General features: G+C 36.0%; 1 protein-coding gene and 1 pseudogene across 2 annotated transcripts in view; one reads left to right on the top strand and one right to left on the bottom strand.

The window, feature by feature from the left end:
• AKR1D1 (aldo-keto reductase family 1 member D1) overlaps window positions 1–19,795 on the top strand; it is a 64,720-nt gene that overhangs the window by 32,646 nt on the left and 12,279 nt on the right. For both annotated transcript variants that reach the window (XM_072652611.1, XM_072652610.1), the window contains 5 exons: window positions 39–116; window positions 6,481–6,603; window positions 6,980–7,089; window positions 18,045–18,210; window positions 19,606–19,688. In XM_072652611.1, the coding sequence (XP_072508712.1) occupies window positions 39–116; window positions 6,481–6,603; window positions 6,980–7,089; window positions 18,045–18,210; window positions 19,606–19,688 (560 nt within the window). The remainder of the gene's footprint in view (window positions 1–38; window positions 117–6,480; window positions 6,604–6,979; window positions 7,090–18,044; window positions 18,211–19,605; window positions 19,689–19,795) is intronic.
• On the bottom strand, window positions 9,860–10,807 carry LOC140531039 (tripartite motif-containing protein 59-like; annotated as a pseudogene).

The following is a 19,795-nucleotide window of genomic DNA, read 5'->3' as shown; positions in this document are numbered from 1 at the left end:
AGAAATGAGTAACAAAGAACTTCTCTCTCCCCCTCCAGCCTGGAAATTGCTTGTATCCTAAGGATGAAAATGGTAAATGGTTGTTCCATGATGCAAACCTGTGTGCCACCTGGGAGGTAAGACTGAACCCTTCTCCTCATTACCTAAACCCCTCTCTTGCTTTTCTCTTTGATTTGGAACTTTATTATTGGGAAGCAAGATGTGCTGGATTTGCTCTGGTTGATACTGATAGAGCAGTGTGGAGCAACTGCTAGGGGGATTTTTAATACCTGTTTGCTCTGTGTATGCTGGCTTTTATGTACTTTTCTTGTGCCTTGTCTTTCTTCCCCAAATACCTGGGGTCTTGAAGACATTAGTTTGGATGAAACAGACTGACCTGCAGAGATATTGACATAGGTGGTCCAGAATTTAAGGGAGAAAGTACAAGTGGAATGTTTAAAGATGTTCAGGGAGCACAGCTCAGGGCAAATGGCCTCTTCCAGCAGCCAGACATTCACATGCTTCAGTGTAGTCCCAGGGAAACACAGAAACACCACACCAGGACTCAACACACGCTGGATACCACCACTAGGATTCCAGGTTAGCACCAGGTAAGCTCCAGACCCCTTCAGCCTGCAGCAGTGACAGCCACCTCCCACCTCAACCCCTCAGCACAGCACCAGACACAAGGGTTCCCTGAGGGCCTCACAGCAACATCAGCACAACACAAAGTAAACAGCCAGGGCCTACAGCCACTGGCACAAGAAGTCTGACACAGTGCCCCTTCCTCCTCCCAGGAGTAGAGCTCAAATTTAAAAGAAAGGGGGAAAAGGCCAAAAAAGATGAACAAAAAGCAACAAAAAAAGAATCTGACCATAGAATGTTGTTATGATGACAGGGAAGATCAAGATACAAATTCAAGACAACAATGCCAAAACACCTAAGGGCAAAATCCCAAAGAAAAATGGAAAGTGGTCTCAAGCCCAGAAAGAATGCATAGAAGAGCATAAAAGAGGTAGAAGAAAAAATGGGAAAAAATTAGTGATGCAAGAAAATAATGAAAAAGAAGTCAACAACTTGAAAAACTAGTTAAAGAGCTGGTTGGTTGTTGTCCTTTGTTCTCGAAGAGGACCAAAATGACATCACCATGATAAAGTAAAGCTTCAGTGTGTTGGACTGTGGCTGATCAAACCAATATGAGCTCGGAATGCACTACCACAGGTTGGGCACAGATAACCTGTGTGAATATTTGGGATGGATACTCAAACTTGCTCATCCTACATTTACTTTGTGCTGTCTCAATTCTGCTTTGCTCTAGAGCACAGCACTCTCTCTGATGTGGGCCTGCATGCTGAGCAGTCCTGTGCCAGTGGCTCTCATGTTGCACAGTCAAATCCAAAGTTCTTGAAAGAGACCTTGAGAGTGTTCTTGTATCGCTTCTTCTGATCACCATGTGATCACCTGGCCCAGGTGAGTTCTCCATAAAATAGTCTTTTTTGGCAAGTATACATTTTGCATTCGAACAATATGGCCAGCCCATTGTAGATGGGCTCTCTGAAGCATAGTTTGAATGCTTGGCAGTTTAGCTGGAGCAAGGACTTTGGTGTCTGGTACCTTATCCTACCAGGTGATCCTCAGAATCTTCTGAAGACAGTTCAAATGGAAGCAATTCAGTTTCCTGGCATGGCACTGGTAGACTGCCCATGTTTCACAGGAATACAACAATGAGGCCAGCACAATGTCTTGGTAGACCTTCAGTTTGGTAGTCAGTCTAATGCCTCTTCTCTCTCACACTTTTCTTCGGAGCCTCCCAAATACTGACTTAGCTCTGGAAATGCATGTATCAACCTCATTGTCAAGGTGTACATCCCTGGAAAGTACACTACCAAGATAAGTGAACTTATCCACAGCATTCAAAACTTCTCTATTTGTTGTAATTGATGGTTCCATGTATGGATGATGTGGTGGTGGTTGATGGAACACCTGTGTTTTCTTGGTGTTAGGCCAAAATTAGCATAAGCAGCAGAGAATTGATCCATACTTTGTTGTAACTCAGCTTCAGAGGCTGCATTGAGTGAACAATCATCAGCAAACAGAAAATCATGCACCAACACTCCCTCCACTTTGGTCTTGGCTTGTAGTAGAATTGGCCAAATAGTAAAGAGATACAAAAATCCACTGAAGAAAATAACTCCCTAAAGAGTATAATTGCCCGAATAGAAAAGAAAGTACAAAAGCTAATTGAGGAAAGCACCTTAAAAGTTAGAACTTGGCAAATGGAAGTTAATAACTCTATGAGATATCAAGAATCGATCTAATTCAAAAGGATGAAAAAATGGAAGAAAATGTAAAAACACCTGACCTGGAAAATAGAGTCAGAAGAGACAATATCAGAATCATTGGATTACCTGAAAGCTATAACCAAAAGGAGGGCATCTTTCAAGATATTATCAAGGAAAACTGCCCTGATGCCCTGGAACCAGAGGGCAAAATAGGCATTGAAAGAATCTACCAATCAATTCAGGAAAGAAATCCCCAAATAAAAACTCCAAAGAATATTATAGCCAAATTTCAGAACTATCAGGTCAAAGAAAAAAATACTAGAAGTGGCCAGAAAGAAACAATTTCACTACTGGGGAGTCACAATCAGGATTACACAGGACTCAGCAGCTGCAACATTAAAGGATGGGAGATCATGAAACATGATACTCCAAAAGACAAAGGAGTTAGGACTACAACCAAGAATCACTTACCCATCAAAATTAAACATACTACATCAAGGGGAAAAAAAAAAGTCATTCAATGAAATAGAAGGATTTCAAGCTTTCATAAGGAGAAGACCAGAACTAAACCAAAAATTTGACCTCCAATATCAAGACCCAAGAGAAGCACAAAACTGTAAAAGGGGAAGAGAAAACAAGGCATTCAATAGAACTAAATTATTTACATCCCTACACAGGAAGATGATATTTATAATTCTTAAAAATTGTGTCACTAATAGTAGAGCCCAAAGGAATATACATAAACAGACAGTATAGATAGAAGGTGAATTTGAGGGAATGCCACAAAAAAAAGTTAAGGGATGATAAAGAGGAGTACATTGGGTCCAGAAGGCAGGAGGAGGTAGAATGAGGTAAATTGCAATATCAATACCAAACATATATCTACTGATGGTATAGCATCCAAATTGTAAAGAAGTTAAGTGAGTTACAAAAAGAAATAGACAGGAAAACTGTACTAGTGGGGAACCTCGACTGTCCCCTCTCAGAGCTCAATAAATTCAACCAAAAAGAAGCAAGAAAGAAACTAAGGAAGTATATAGAATATTAGAAAAAGTTAGTTATGGTGGACCTTGGGCATGATTTAGACATAAAGGGTGACACCATAAGCAAATTAGAAGAGCAAGGAATAGGCTACCTGTCATGTCTATGGGGAGGAGGAAAATTCATGCCCAAACAAGAGATAGCCTTATAAAGTGTAAAACAGTTAACTTCAATTATGTTAAATTAAGGGGCTTTTTTTTTTTTACGAACAAAATCAATGCAACCAAGATTAGAAGGAAAGCAGAAAGCTGTGAAACAATTTTTACAGCAAGTATCTGCTCATTTCTCAAATATATAGAAAACTGAGTCAAATTTACAAGAATATAAGCCATTCCTCAATTGATAAATGATCAAAGGATATGAACAGGAAGTTTTCAGATGAAGAAATCAAAGCTATTTATATACATGTGAAGAAGTGCTGTAAATCACTTTTGATTTTTAAAATGTAAATCAAAACAACTCTGGGGTACCACTTCATACTTAGCAGATTGACTAATATGACAAAAAGGAAAATGATAAATTCTAAAGATGTGGAAAATTGAGTGACTAATGTATTGTTAATGGAGTTGTGAACTGATTCAATTATTCTGGAGAGCAATTTGGAACTATATCCAAAGAGCTATAAAACTGCACTTGCCCTTTGATCCAGCAATATCACTATTAGGTCTGTATGCCAAAGAAATCATTAAAAAGGGGAAAGGACCTACATGTGCAAAAGTATTTACAGCAGCCCTTTTTGTGGTAGCAAAATGTTGGAAATTAAAAAATAAATAAATATTGGAAATTAAGGGGATGCCCATCAATTGAGAAATGGCTGATCAAGCTATGGTATATGAATGTAAAGGAATACTATTGTGCAATAAGAAATGATGAACAGACATTTCAGAAAAACCTGGAAAGACTTGTACAAACTGAGGTAAAATGAAATGAGCAGAACCAGGAAAACTTTGTACACTATCAGCAACACTGTGTGATAATCAACTATGAATGACTGAGGTCTTCTCAGAAACACAATGATCCAAGACAAGTACAAAGGACTCATGAAGGAAAATGCTATACATATCCAGTTAAAGAACTGATGAACTCTGAATGCAAATTGAAGTATATTTTTTCACTTAATTTTTCTCATGATTTTTTTCCTTTTGATCTGTTTCTTTTCTACAGTGACTAATATGGAAAGATTTTTATTTGATAGCTCATATGTAAACTATATCAAGCTGTCTACCATTTACAGAAGAGATGAAGGGAAGGAGAAAAATTTAGAACTCAAAACCTTTTTAAAACGAATGCTAACAATTTTCTTGACATATAACTGGGAAAAATAAAGTGATATTAAAGATGTTCTAGGAAAAGAGGATTAGATTTAAAAAAAATAATAAATTCTAGAAAGACCTCAGACATGGAACTGGGAGGCTACAAAGTGGTAAAGTCTGAGCATTCACACATACACACACAAACACACATACGTACATACCACTTGGCCAAAGTGGCCTCATTTGTGTGCTCTCTTCAGTGAATATCTATCTCAACCACTCTAGGACATCTCATAGTAGAGCAAAAATTCTAAATGCTTCTTCTCTTTTTTTTTTTTTTTGAGAGAGACAGAGAGAGGAGAAGAAGGAGGAACAGTTACAGTAATTTTCTTATTTAGTTGAGATTCAGAAAAGTGAAGATGGAGCAGTGATTCAACGAATGTTCATGGACAAAAGGGAGAAGAAAGAATAGAATTTCTGCTTCAAGATATCTGATACCATCAGGCTAGAGTTGCTCTGATTTCTATCACAAAGCATTTTCTCTGTTTTATTTCAATAATTATGAGATTTCTTTGTGACTCATCCTGAAAATACAATTATTATAAACTTTAAAGAGCTCACCTATATTGAAATACTCTTCTTATCATCTTGCTGAAAATAAGTTTCAAAGATTTTTTGTTTAAAATAGTTTTCTAAAGTACAGACCAGGGTTTCTGTCAAGAGAGAAAATTATTTGGTTACAAAAAAGAGCCCAAACTTCCAGAAAGTCTGTTCTCTCAATTTGTCTATAAAGAAATTCTGTCTCTCCCATTTTTTAAATTGCTAAATGGGAAAATGTTTTCTCATCCTCTCTTAATTTGTTGCTTTGGGAAAATAAATTGGATGACAGCAATTAGGGTCCTTTTCACTGAATAGAGGTGAGGTTTAGAGGCTGCGAAGAGAAGGGATGATTTATAGTCATGCTGAACTCTTCCTGACCTCATTTGGGGTTTTCTTGGCAAAGATACTGTAGTGGTTTGCCATTTCCTTCTCCAGCTCATTTTACAAATGAGGAAACTGAGGTAAACAGGGTTAAGTGACTTACTCAGGGTCACACAACTAGCAAGTGTCTAAGGTCGGATTTGAACTTGGAAAGATAAGTCTTCCTGACTCCAGGTCCTGTCTTCTCTCCATTTTGCCACCTTACTACCCTTTCTACCTATTACCTCTGCAGTATTGCACAAATCACTACCAGTCTTTGGACAGAAGTATAGCTAGAGTGATGCGCCTGGAGCTTTGCCTTTGAGTAAGGATTTCAGAAAATGCCAATAATGCAATTTTTGAAGACATTTCCTCTCCTAATGGTCCTCTCTCTGTAGTACCAATAGTAGCAGTGGTGGGGCAGCTAGGTGGTGCAGTGGATAGAGCACCAGTGCTGGAGACAGGAGGACCTGAGTTCAAATCTCCCCTTGGACACTTGACACTCACTAGCAGTGTGACCTTGGGCAAGTCACTTATCCCCAATTGCCTCATCCTGGGTCATCTCCAATCATCCTGATGAATATCTGGTCACTGGATTCAGATGGCTCTGGAGGAGAAGTGAGGCTAATGACCTGCACAGCCTTCCCTCACTCAAAGTCAAGTGCAAGTCATGTCATCATTTCTCTGATGGCATGGTCTTCTTTGGCAACAAAGGATGAACACACATTCAGCACTGGCATTCTCTTCCCATAACCACTTCCTCTGTTTTCAGCAATATTCTAGGTGGATCAACACCACCATTTTTCCAGTCCTTTTCTCCACCACCATTTGTCGCAAGTAAAGAAATCACTAGTTATAGCTATGTCTTTGGGCATCAGGTTCCCCCCAAATAAAAGGTTTGGACCAAATGATATCTAAGGCCTCTCCCAATCTAAATCTATGATACTATGATGTTTTTGGCACAGGCTCTGGAAGCTTGCAAAGATGCTGGCTTAGTGAAGTCCCTTGGAGTATCTAATTTCAACCGCAGACAGCTGGAGCTCATTCTGAATAAACCAGGACTCAAGTATAAGCCAGTCTGCAACCAGGTACAGATTTCTACTGTGCATTACAACAACAAAAAAATGTTTTTTGGGAAGAGAAAGTATAGTAGAAAGATATGTGAACTGGAATCTATAAGAATCCCATATGGGCAGAAAGGGAGGAGATGGGAAGGTTCTCAAGTCCAAGGCTTCTCTCAGTCTAGTATCACAGCTTCCTTTCCCTAGCAACTTTGCAGAATGTAAAGAATCACATATATTGGAAAAAGGTAAAGAGGAGACTACCAGCAATTGCCTCAGTAGCCATTTAGATTATTAATATGGTCAACACTATATTCTTATGTTTTCTGTCAATGTAGAATATCAATTACTTCAATATTTTAGGTTTTGATTGTTCATTCAGCTTTATATTTCATCCATACAGGTTGAGTGTCATCCATACTTCACCCAGACAAAGCTTTTGAAATTTTGTCAAAGCCATGACATTGTCATTGTGGCATATAGCCCTTTAGGGACCAATAGAGATCCATCATGGTAAGTAACATTGTTTATATCAGGTATTGGGTTGGAATTTAAGGTTATGGTCAGAGTTAAATAAACAGTAATATATTGGAAATAGAATCTGCTGTGATTGGCACCAATTTTTTTTGAAGCAACAAATAACATTACCAAGTCAGGAGAAAACTGAACTGTACCTTTTTAAAAAACTGACTCAGAAAAATCCTGAAAATTTAACAGTCAGTTCTGGTTAGCCATTACAAGCTGGACCAGCACACCTCTGATTGTAACAGTAAGTACCCTTACCTTTTTAAGTTATATAAGTTTTCCTGTCAAAGCATATGTCAGTTTTTCTGCTTAGTATTTCCTTTGGCAAAGGAAATAAATAGCTGTCCCATATCTTGTTGATGTTGTCTGTGGTGTATCTTTCTACTCCATGATTTGTGGAGACATTAGATATGAGCCCAAACTTAAGCTTCAAGTAATTTTCCCCTTGATTCAGAGTGTAAAATGCCAAAGAATATGAGAAAATGAACCTAAACTATCCCATTAGAAGCCAAGCTCCCTCAGGACTAAAACTTGTCAATGTGTCCATGTAGAGGAGAGATAGGAGGGTACAGAGTCACAGCCCCTTGGACTCAGTCATGGCTGTAATTATTAGATGTATTTTACCAGGTTTTCATGTAGAGGCTAGAGCTAAACCTTTATTAGATAAAGATGATGTACATTCAAGGATCAAGTTGATAACAGACCTAGATGACCTCTCCAGTGACTTCCAATTCTATTCAATAAACACTTTTAAAGTATCTAGTATGTAAAAAAAAACCCACCTGGGAATACAGACACAAAACAAATAAACAAAGTTCTGCTTTCAGTGCATCTGCCTTTTATACATCATGTTAAGATAAAGAAAAAACCTTCAACTCTTTTAAAAGGCCTTGCCCATATAGAATACTTAATATAAAAGCTGCTGGGAATTTTTAGGCTAGTTAAAAGATATTCCTTATTTCGTATTATAAATGTCACTATTAGATCATATAATCTATTTGTATATTATAAATGTAACTATAAACAAAAACACATTATTCAATAAACATAAAAATTAAGAAGTAAAATCATATATAAAACACAAAAATTCTAGCATACCGAGAATCCAAAAATTAATAAACAGAAACTAAGTTTTCTGGGTCCCTTTCTGGATCCATCTGATTGGATTTGTTTTCATATATGTGTATATATGTATGCATATCCACACATACATACACATACACATATGTACATATGTTATATGATATAAAGATATAACAATCTACATCATGTTAACATATTATAAATATTTCAAAAATGAACCCATTAATATTAAATGCTGAAACTGATATAATAAATATTTGCACTTGCTATAATATTTATTATAATAGCTATAAAATCAAATCATATTTATGATATATTTATAACAATATCAATATATAATGTTAACAATACATACATGTGTACACATGTATGGCATATATACAACTGTAAAGTGCTTAGAACAGTGCCTGGCACATAATAAATCTTATATAAATGTTAGCTCTTATCAATATAATGAAAACATGCAGAGTTTTTAGTCTTCCTATTTATTATTTTGGTTCTGCTAATCTCCCTTTAGATCACTTCATATAAGTTTGTATGCTTGTCATTTTCACCTACTATAATATTCCATTACATTAATATAATTTTTTTAGCCATTATCAATCATTAGACATGTGGACTGTGCCATTTGAGGTGGGTGTTGGCTATCACAAATAAAGTAGCTCTGCACTGTTGTTGCTATTCAGTCATTTCAGCCACATCTGACTCTTTGTGACCCCATTTGGGCTAGTAAGTGTCTGAGACTAGATTTGAACTTAGGAAGATGAGTCTTTTCTGACTCCAGGCCCAGAACTCTGCCCACTGTTCCACCTAGCTGTCCTCAAGAATCCACAAAACAAAGGTGAACATAACTCAGATTTGAATCCTCAGAAACAACAGGATATGAATAACATATTAATTCCTTCATTATATAATTATGGCATACTGCTTTCTTTATTATATAGGTATTGTTAAACAAAGTGGGATACAGAGATTGAGACACTTCTAAGAAACATTCTGAGTTACACCATTTAAAATGAGCAATATATGTTTGTGAAAGAGTAATAGCAATATCAATATTCATGGAATCATTTTCAACCTAAAAACACTTAAAAACTTTTTAAAAATCAATTTTCTTTTCCTCCTTTTTGGCTTTGTGTAGTAGCAACCACACTAGCATACAGGGTGGGCTGCTAACGCAAGTTGTTTGATCCACTTTTCTAAAGGAAAGATAACTTTAAAAGAGTCAGTAATCTTACTTTAATTACAGTTAAGTAGAAAGAAGTGAGTATAGAAAATACAAGCAGAGAAATTAGCACAGAGATTCAACAGACAGGGCTTCAAATGTCTGAACAAAAAATATAATCACCTACATTCAATACCAGAACGGTAGAGCACCAGCATCTGACTAATCAGGGGGCTCTTAACAAACAGCTACTCAGAGTCCCATCCAGGGAATCAAAAGGTCCTTCTCATGAGCATGCCCCCAAAGCAAACTGCCAGCCTCTCAGAATATATAACAAATACTCCACCCCTGATTGACTCAGAGCCAGAAAGCATGAAACCTACTTGACTCAGCACAGCTATGAATTATCAGAGTTCAAAGGACATTAATCCTTCAGATGTGTACAATTTAACCTGAGCCTGAGAAACTGAACTCCAAAAAAACCCAGCAAAAATACCATCTTACTTGAGATTACACCTTCATACACAATTTTCTTTTGGAGGAACACATTATTTCTGAAATCGCAAGTTTTTTTGTTTTTTTAATTTGACCTATTTCAGTTCTTGACCACATTTCCTTTAATAAGTGGCCAATTCATGGATAAATTTCAAGAAGTGTGATGTCAGGAAGTTGTCTTTGTTTCAAGCTCTGAACACACTGAAAAATATTATAGGCTTTTTCAAAAAAAATTTTAAGTGAAGATTCCTCCTCTTCTAAAGTTATACCCAATGGCATCAATTCAAGCTTCTTTTTCTTATTTCTTTCATCCTTTCAATTTGTGGAAGATATTCCACATCAGTAATGACTCCAATATCATGTAAGGCATGTAGAAAACATTTTTTTGAGGCCCAGTATATCATTAAACTTCTTAAAATAATAGAGGACAATTTCTTTATCACTTTGTATAATTTGCTCAAAATGAGATTTCTGTTCCTCTATTTTTTTCAGTGAACACATATATGAGCAATGTTTGACAGGAAGCTCTTCTTTGAGGAATATCTTTTTTCAGATTTGCACTCTGAAGGACATCTATGGGATGACCTTCATAGATAAAATGGTAAGGCAATGACCACAAACAAGTGTTTGATCTCATAGACAGAAAACATTTAATGGCTGCCTCCAGTTTTCAGTATAAATAACAATATCTGCATGGTTTTCTTGCTAGTATTTTTCAATAATAGCTCTCAGAGCAAACCTGATAGGTAAAGCTGCAGTACCAGGTAGGGGAGTTATGACAGTGATTCTGTGATTAGACCACCTAAGTGGAATTATTATGGGTTTCCATATATAAAAGTTACCAGATCCCTGAAGAACATTTTGTAGACAATTTTTGCAAAATGTATTGGAGAATGTTAGTATTCAAGGATCTTTAAGTATACTGTAACAAATGGAATATGTTAATTCATCCTCAAAGTTATATATTTACTAAGCTTTAGAAAGATCACTTTGGCAGTTAAGAGGAGGATGAATTGTAGTGAGGAGAGACTTGAGTCAAGAAGACCAACCAGCAGGCTATTCCAAGAGTGTAGACCAGGCTAGTTCTCAATCTCTACTTGGCTCTCTTCCTTCCTAGTTCCCCGTAAAGACACTGAAAGGTCTCAATCCAGCTCAAGTGCTTTGCCCCTGCTCTTGTCATCTTTCTATGCCCATCTCCAGCTTGGGGTCAGGGTGGTCCACTTTCATAAGATTCTCCTCATTGCAGAGAGAATGTTGCCTTGTTACTGTATGTCTGTGAGAGTAACAGAATTAGCAAAAGAACTTTGGAGAGGAGAGATATCTTTCTTAATTCTTGCTTCAAGACATAGACATGTAAGTTTCAGAATTCCTTTGAGGAGAGATTCTGGAAGAGAGAGAACAGACTTTGAAAAGAAGACATGTACAATAAAGCTGATTCCTCAACAGGTCCCTGAATTCCAAGTTGCCTTCTTAGAAACTGGGGAATTTCCACTTGGGTATGATCTAAGTCTCTTTTGCTTAAACTGAGGTGGGTTATTTCCACCAAGAGAGCTCATTTACCCTTGGTATTTTCTAATATACTATAATCTATATGACTTCCTTGATTTCTGTTTTCCATCTGCTTGGATAAGTGGATTTACTTACTACTCACTATTTGTGGTAGTCTTTTGTGAAAGTAGCACTTGGTGGAAAGGAGTCAAACCTGCAGACGTAAGTTTAGATTACTCCTCTTCCTTTAAGGAATTTCCTTTAAGCACCAGGAAAGAGGTTTGAACCTAAAAAGATATCATTCCCCTAGAGGGGAAGTATTTAGGAGACAGAGGCAATTCTAGTCCAATACTCTAGATTCATGATTCTATGAGAACAAACACAAAGACTGTCGTGAATATGTCTGCTGCTTCTTCAGCAATATATATTTAAGAATCATTGGACTTCCTAAAAGCCATGACCAAAAAGGAGTTAGGATATCCTTTTTAAAAATGATGGGAGAAAAAACCTCATCAGACATATTAGAAGATGAGAGTAAAGTGAAAAACAGAAAGAATACAATGGTCACTTCCTGAAAGAAACCCCAAATGAAAACTCCTAGGAACATTATAGCCAAAATCTAGAACTTCCAGGGCAAGGAAAAACAAATTGAAATCAGTCAGAAATAAAGAATTCAAATATAGGATCACACAAGATTTAATAGTTACCAATATAAAAGAGCAGAAACATGGTATGATACATTCCAAAATATGGAAGACTTAAGTTTATAACCAAAAATAACTTATCCAGACAAACTGAGTATAATTCTACACAGGAAAAAATGGACCTTCAATGAAATATAAGACTTTCTGATAAAAAGACCAGAGTTAAGTAGAGATGTGACAATATAAACTCCTGAGTCAAGAGAGCATGAGAAGGTAAACACAAGGGAGCATTTGGAAAGGTTTTTGTAAAGATTTTTAATAGAAGGTATATGATATAAGTATTCCTTTAGAACCATAATGCTATCAGGGTTCATAGAGGAATTCAAATAAGACAGAAGGCCTAGGAATGGTTTCATTACATTTTTATGATACTGAAAGTAGAAAGGAAAAGGAAAGGTAAAGGGATACAGTAGGGGAAAAAAGACAGGAGGGAAAATGGGACAACTTACATCTCAGAATCAGAGGGAATGGGTAAAAGTCTATTCAAATATGGAAGAGGTGTGGAGGGGGCGGACAACATCACTTGGATCTTTCTTTCATCTGAATTGGTCAAAGGTAAAACACATATACATGCATAAAGAGTTTGTAGTAGAAATAGATTGGATTTTACAGGTAAATAGGAAGCAACAGGGAAAGAGGAGAATAAAAGGGAGGGTAGATTCTGGTAGGAAAACAAATCCTTAGCATGAAGGGGACAATCATAAAGAAGGATTTAAAAGTAAAATTGAAAGAAAGGGTAAGAATCTGTGATAAAGGGAGGTAGGAAGTAAAGAGAGGAAAAAAGAATAAGGGAATAGTATAGAGAGGAATACACAGTTAATGATTATAATTGTGAATGTGAATGGGATGTACTCACCCTCAAAATGGAAGAGGATAGCAGAATGAATTATAAAGCAGAATCTAAAAATATGTTATTTAAAAGAAACACACTTGAAACATAAAGAGTTAAAATAAGGAGATGTAGCAAAATGTATTATGTCTTAGCTGAACACATACAAAAAAAACCAGGTGTAGCAATTATGATTTTAGTCAAGGCAATAGGAAAAATACACTTTAATTAAAGGAGATAAAAAGGGAAACTGCATTTGCTAAAAGGTGCCTTATGTAGTGAATTAGATTCAATACTATGTGTGTCCAAATGTCATACCACCAAAATACTTAAAAAAAGAATAAAAGCATAAAACATTGTAAACATGCATAAAGCAATGCTATTAAACATATTCATTACCACAATTCAACAAAATTATTTTAAATAAAGAGACATTGAAGAAAAGATTAAAATTCAATAGGCCACAAAATAATTTAATCCTGGAGAATTGGTGGTTCAAAGAAAACAAATTACAAAATGATACATAGATGCTGACAAGAAGACCAAAATTTTGGGGACTTAGCTAAAGCATTTTTAGGGGAAAATTTATATCTTTAAACCATTTCAACAACAAAAGAGAGAAAGAACAGATCAGCAAATTGGGTAGCAATTAAAAAAATAAACTAGAAACTCAATTGATTAAAAACATAATAAAACAGCAAAATAGAAATTCTGAAAAATAAAATGTTAACAAACAGTATTGAAAGAAAAACAAACTTCCAGTTCTTTGCAGTGGCAAAGACCTGGAAAGGAAATAAAGCACCAATTAATTGAGGAATGGCTGAACCAATTATGGTTCATGATATATAATATATAGATAGAATAGAATAGAATATTCAGTATAATAGAAGAAATGAAGAAAGTGGTGGTTTCAGAGAAACCTGAGGATGCCTTGCATGAACTGATGCAAATAAAGTAAAAAGAATCAGAACAATTTACACTGTGATTCCAGTATTATAAAAATGAACAAATCTGAAAAACTTTAGAACTCTGATCAATGAAGACATTAGCCAGGATTTCAGAAGACTGATGATAAAGAAAGCTGCCCATGGCTTGACCAGAGAGTTCGTAGACTAATTGGCAGAATGAGACACATTTTTGCATGTGGCTAATGAGGGAACTTGTTTTACTTGACTACGCTTGTTTGTTACAAGGGTTTTGTATTTATCCCCCGCCCCCCCTCCCAAATTGCACATGAAATAGAAGGGAGGAAAAAATGTTTAATGATTGAAAAATAAAAACATTTTTAAAGGAGAGAAATAAAGAAAAAGTTAAAAATGCCTAGAGTAGAATGGAAAGAAATTCATAATGAAGTACAGATAATCAGATTGTTTGGAAAAGAATGTGAAAGTTACTATATGCTTTAAAAAACATGCAAGTCGAGTGAGCTTCACCTACAATCCTCATGTTCGGCTGTGCATATGGAAATTCTAATTTAGTGTGTCTGGATCCAAAAGGGGTCACAAAGAGTCAGACATCACTGAAACAACTGAACAAAAACAGCAGTCAATTCTTAATTAGCTATGTTAAGTGGGAACATGATGTGATAAACAGAAGCTCAGCCTTAAATTAAAGTTGCAAAAAATAGCAAAATTTCACCTTTGTCTTGTAATGGTCAATTTTAGTAGAGGTAATGAGCCAAAAGGAAAGGAAGGAAGAAAAGTAGAATGTTTGGATAGTCAACTCCTAAATTAATCAAAGATAATCAGAGTTTTCTAATAGTTATTTTAAATCAAGATTATTAAAAATATACTTTTTCTATTTGGTAAAAAAAAAAAAGTTGACTATTTTACATTAAAAAAAAGAAACTTAGAAGCTTGAGGCCAATGTTATACTTCCTAAAATCTCCCTCCCTACTCCAATCTATCTCATACATTACTGTCAAAGAAGTCCTAACACAGAGGTTTGATCAAACCATTCCCTTGCTAAAACAACAGGAGCAGTCTTCAATTATTAGTTGCCAACAGAATAAGTTCCAGAGATACCTTGGTATTCAAGGTGTCAAACCATCTATCAGAAGATAAAGTTACCCACCAGCAAGAATGCTATGTGATGAAGTTCTTGCAGGAAAAATTATTGCAGGAATTTAATGGCACTGTTTAGGTTGATGTAGGATGACAAGGTGTTCCTATCTCATCAGCTTCTAGCTTTGTGTCTTAAAGGAGACACCATTGTAGGATTCAGGAACCAGACATAAGAATTTTCTACAAACTGGCCCCAATATACCTTTCCAGTCTTACTTCATGCTATGATCACTTTTCGTTCCATCAGAATGGGGACCTTGCAGTGAAGCATTATCACCAATCACCTACAACTTAGCAGATAAATCTTTATTTCCTGAGGCTCAGGAGTTCCCTGATTTACTCAGGGTCAACACAACTAGAAACTGATAAGATAGGATTTGAATCTGGGTATTTCTTGGCCCAAGTATAGTGCTCTCTCCATTCTGTCACATTTCCTCTTCCTTTCCCCTATAATCCAGCTAAATTAGATCACTTGACATTTTGAAAAAATTTCCTCTTAAATTTCTGTGATGTAATCTTTTCCCCCCATTTAATAGTATTTTATTTTTTCCAATTACATGTAAAGATAGTTTTCAACATTTTGAATTCCAAATTCTTTTCTCCCTCTCACCCCTGTCTCTCCTCAAGAAAGCAAACAATCTCATACAGGCTATACATATGCAATCATATTAAATATATTTTCACATTAGTCATACTGGGAAAGAAGAATCAGAACAAAAGGAGAAAACCACAAGAAAGAAAAAAAGAGAAAATAGTATGCTTCAATCTGCATCCATTCTCCATACTTCTTTCTCTGGATGTAGATAGCATTTTCCATCAGGAATGACTTGGCATTCTTCAAAGATACTAGTACACTCTTTCCTTTTTCTGTATCTTTGCTCATAACATTCCCTATGCCTGAAATATCCTCCATCCCATCCTGGCTTATTAAAATCTGACCCATCCTTCAATGCCTAATTCATAAGACACCTCTTTTAAGAAGTCTTTTTCAATTCACCCAATGAAATGAAATCCCACTCCAAATTTCTGTAGCATTTTATTAATGCTTTAAAAAACCCTCTATACTCTTTATCTTGTATTTAACTGCATCATTTCAACTATTTTTTGAGACCTGAGATCATATCTTATTCATCTCTAGTTTTTGGACTATCTGGCTTTGAACTTCTATAGATCCTAAGCTGATTATATCCCCAAAGACAGTTAAGACACAGAGACAGAGAAAGACAGAAACAAAGACACTGTAACCATCAGCTAAGAGCAGAGAACAGCGACCTTTTCATTCACAAGAAGACAAAGGTTAGCAACCAGCAACTGTTCTATGCAGTTTGGAGCAGGGAATAACTCTTGCTTGAAGTTAATGATGCTGAAAAGGTTGTTGCACAGCATGAAATACCTATCTGTAGTTTCTTATAGCTATACAAAAGTAGTGTGCTCTGAGTGCCTTGTGGGCTGCACGCAAATATGACTGTTACATATCTTTGAGGCAGCTAGATGGTACAATGGATAAAGCTCTGGACCCGAAGTCAGAAAGAACTGAGTTCAAATATAGCCCCTGGGAAAGTCACTTAACCATCTTTGTTTTAATTTCCTTATCTGTAAAATGGAGCTAATAATAGCACCTGTGCCTCAAGTTTGTTGTGAGAATAAAATGAGATAATATTTGTAAAGTTCTTTGCAAGCTTTAAAGCATTGTATAAATGCTATTATCATCACTAATGGCTCCTCAATAGCAGATGGACAATATCTTTTGTTGCTTTGCTGAAAGTCTGTTATACATTCTTGATCAGAAAATCTGTGATAGACATTAAGAATCACAGATCTCAAAACTATAAGAGACTTTGTTGTTGTTCAGTCATGTCCAACTTTTTGTGACTCCATTTGGGGTTTCCTTGGCAAAGATACTGGAGTGGTTTGCCATTTCCTTCTCTAGCTCATTTTATAGATGAGAAAACTGAGACAAACAGGGTTAAATGACTTGCCCAGGATCACACAGCTGGTGTCTGAAGCTAGATTTAATCTCAGGTCTTTCTAACTCCAACACTCCTTCCACTTCACCATCTGGCTATCCTGTAAGGGATTTTAGAGGCCATCTAATCCAGAATCTTCATTTAACTGATGAGAAAACTGAGGCTTTGGGAGGGTTAAGTGGCTTGTCCAACATAATGCTGGCTGTACATTGTCAAAGGTGGGATTTCAATCCAGGTCCTCTCACTATGTTACTCTGTTCACTGTACCGCACTATAGCGCTATAGATGAATAGATCAATAGAGATATATACTCAGTTTGAACACATACATATATATACCTATATACGTGTGTGTATATGTGTTTATGTTTATGTATACACCCCCTTCTATACGTACATACATACATATAACAAAGATCTGAGACCGCAGGGTGGAGTACTTCTCAGTATAGGAAATCCCTTTACCAATACAGATGACAACCCATCTGTGACTTAATAGCTTAGTCCTAAATTGTTGCCTGCGGAATATAAAAGTTAAGTAATTTGACAAAGATCACACAGCTAGTAAGTATCAGACTGAGGATTTGAGCATGGGTCTTTTTGACTACAAACCTATTATTGTATCTACTATACCATATTGAAAAGAAGGAAGAAAAGAAACATTTTTAAGTATTTACTATGTGCCATGCACTGTGCTAAGCACTTTATATATATTATCTTTTGATTTGTTACTTTGTAAATGCTTTGGAAACTTGTAAGTTAATTTTAATAACAGAAATCTAAACAAAAGTTAATGAGCTAAGACAAATAACTGGGAATTTCAGCACTGTGTCCAAAAATTTCAAAAGCTACCGCCTTAGGGAGGTAGAATATCCTTATCTATCAAGGTTACAGAAGAAAGCTGTGTAAGAGTCACCTCCCCTCAAGATGGAAGACAAAGCTAGAGAAGACGCAGATAGCTCTGTGAACTTGTCCTCCTTCACAAAGAAGCAATCAGCAGATCAGTAAGCTTTTATTGAGGTCCTATCATGTATTCAGGAAATCTGACTTTAGCTAATGTGTATTATCTGTGTAGATGATCGAGTGGGAGGGGAGAAGGTGGATTTATGACCTCATCCAAATAGCATACATGTTTTGTTCTTGTTTAAAGGGTAAACTTACATTGTCCTCCCTTGCTAGAAGACCCTTTGCTGATCTCCTTGGGTCAAAAATACCATAAGTCACCAGCACAAATCTCTCTACGTTTCACTATCCAACGAGGCATGGTTGTCATTCCCAGAAGTTTTAATGTGGAAAGGATAAAAGAAAACTTCCAGGTAAGAAACTAGTTTGTGGAATTGCATAAAAAGGTATCCACATAATGGGCACTATACCTCTTATCTAGAGAACGCAAATAACAATGGAAATGAGGTGAATCCCCAATGCCCTTATCCACAGTCACTTTCCTGTGCCTAGATTTAATCTGACTGAATTATAGCCAAGGATCAATTATTCAGGGGTTGAATTTCTAATTTGTGAATTATCCAGTTCCATTATTTTTCCTGTTTTCTTCTTCTGTCATCTCTTGCCATTGCTGGTTAAGTGAGAAGGGAAAATTTCTCACTTGTTAGATGAGAATGCAAAAAAACTTGAAACTTTTACTTAACTTTTCTAATTGTTAGTATATCTGGATTTAAAAAAAAAAAAATCAGTGCAGGCAGAGGTAGATACAAATGAAACTTGAAAATCATCCAGACGCCAAACACTTGAGTCTGTTTCAGTGTAAGCCACTTATAACCAATCCTATAATGCCAGCTTCTTTTTGTGCAGTAAAAACAAAACTTAGCCAGGTTAAATGACTATGCTGTGACTTCAGAATGAGAAAACTGAACAAATCAACTAAGAGCTAAGAGTTTTGGAATCACCCTTGTTATGTTGATAGCTCAGCTAAAGACCAAATCCTAGGTAATGTCCTTGACCAAAATTAAAAATCAATTAAATTCATAGCTAATCACCAAGTTCACAATTCTGTTTCAAAGTTAAATTCTTAAATTGTTTAATTAAGGGCATTTACATTTGAAATGTTTATTGCTTAGTTTGATTTCATCATATGAAATTCAAAGATATTAAAAGCCTGTCTTCCAAATAGAACATCTTAGCCAATGAACTAGTTTTTTTTCATTAAAAGGAAGCCAGAAGGATAATTTATAACTTTGCCTGTTGTCCTTTCCTCTTATAAGTATTAGGCAGCATTTTGCCAAATAATACAAATCACAACTGGATTTATCTTTTTGCTAATTATCTAGACTTAAGAAAGTGATGGAGAAAATGTTAATAACGCAAATAAACTTAAAAATTTGTCATTGGGGTAGAGGGGAGAGCAGACTGTTGAACATTTGCCAAATGCAACAACATTTAACAGTGTGATTTCCCATACTGTTCAGCTTCCCAAAGAATAGCAAAGAGCATTAAGGCTGGAAGGGGATCTCAGGAAAGACTAGAAGACTGCCATGGACTAGAATTTCCATAAACTTTCCCATTAGAGCCTCTAAACATTGATTCCTTGGGAACTAATTTGTATTTGGCTCTCCAGGGGATCTTTGAATCTGTAGGAATTTGTGGTCTTGGCCAGTCGTTGTTTTGTATTGTCAGTGGTCATCTTACTTAAAAGCTTCAACGTTATTGCAGTGCTCCTGGAATTATCTCAATCTTTCCTATTTTCCTTTTATCAGATTTTTGACTTCTCACTCACTGATGAAGAAATGAAGAACATTGAAGCATTGAATACAAATATTCGCTTTGTGCCATTGCTGATGTAAGTTCTGTGGCATCCTCTATCAGGTGACATTGGATTTAGGGGGATTCAGCTCTTGAGACTAAGTCCTCTTTCATAAACCACACAGACAGCAGTGATCTAATAGA

Source organism: Notamacropus eugenii, chromosome 3, assembly GCF_028372415.1.
Source record: "Notamacropus eugenii isolate mMacEug1 chromosome 3, mMacEug1.pri_v2, whole genome shotgun sequence".
Lineage (NCBI taxonomy): Eukaryota > Metazoa > Chordata > Mammalia > Diprotodontia > Macropodidae > Notamacropus > Notamacropus eugenii.
This window is presented reverse-complemented; position numbering and strand designations above follow the sequence as displayed.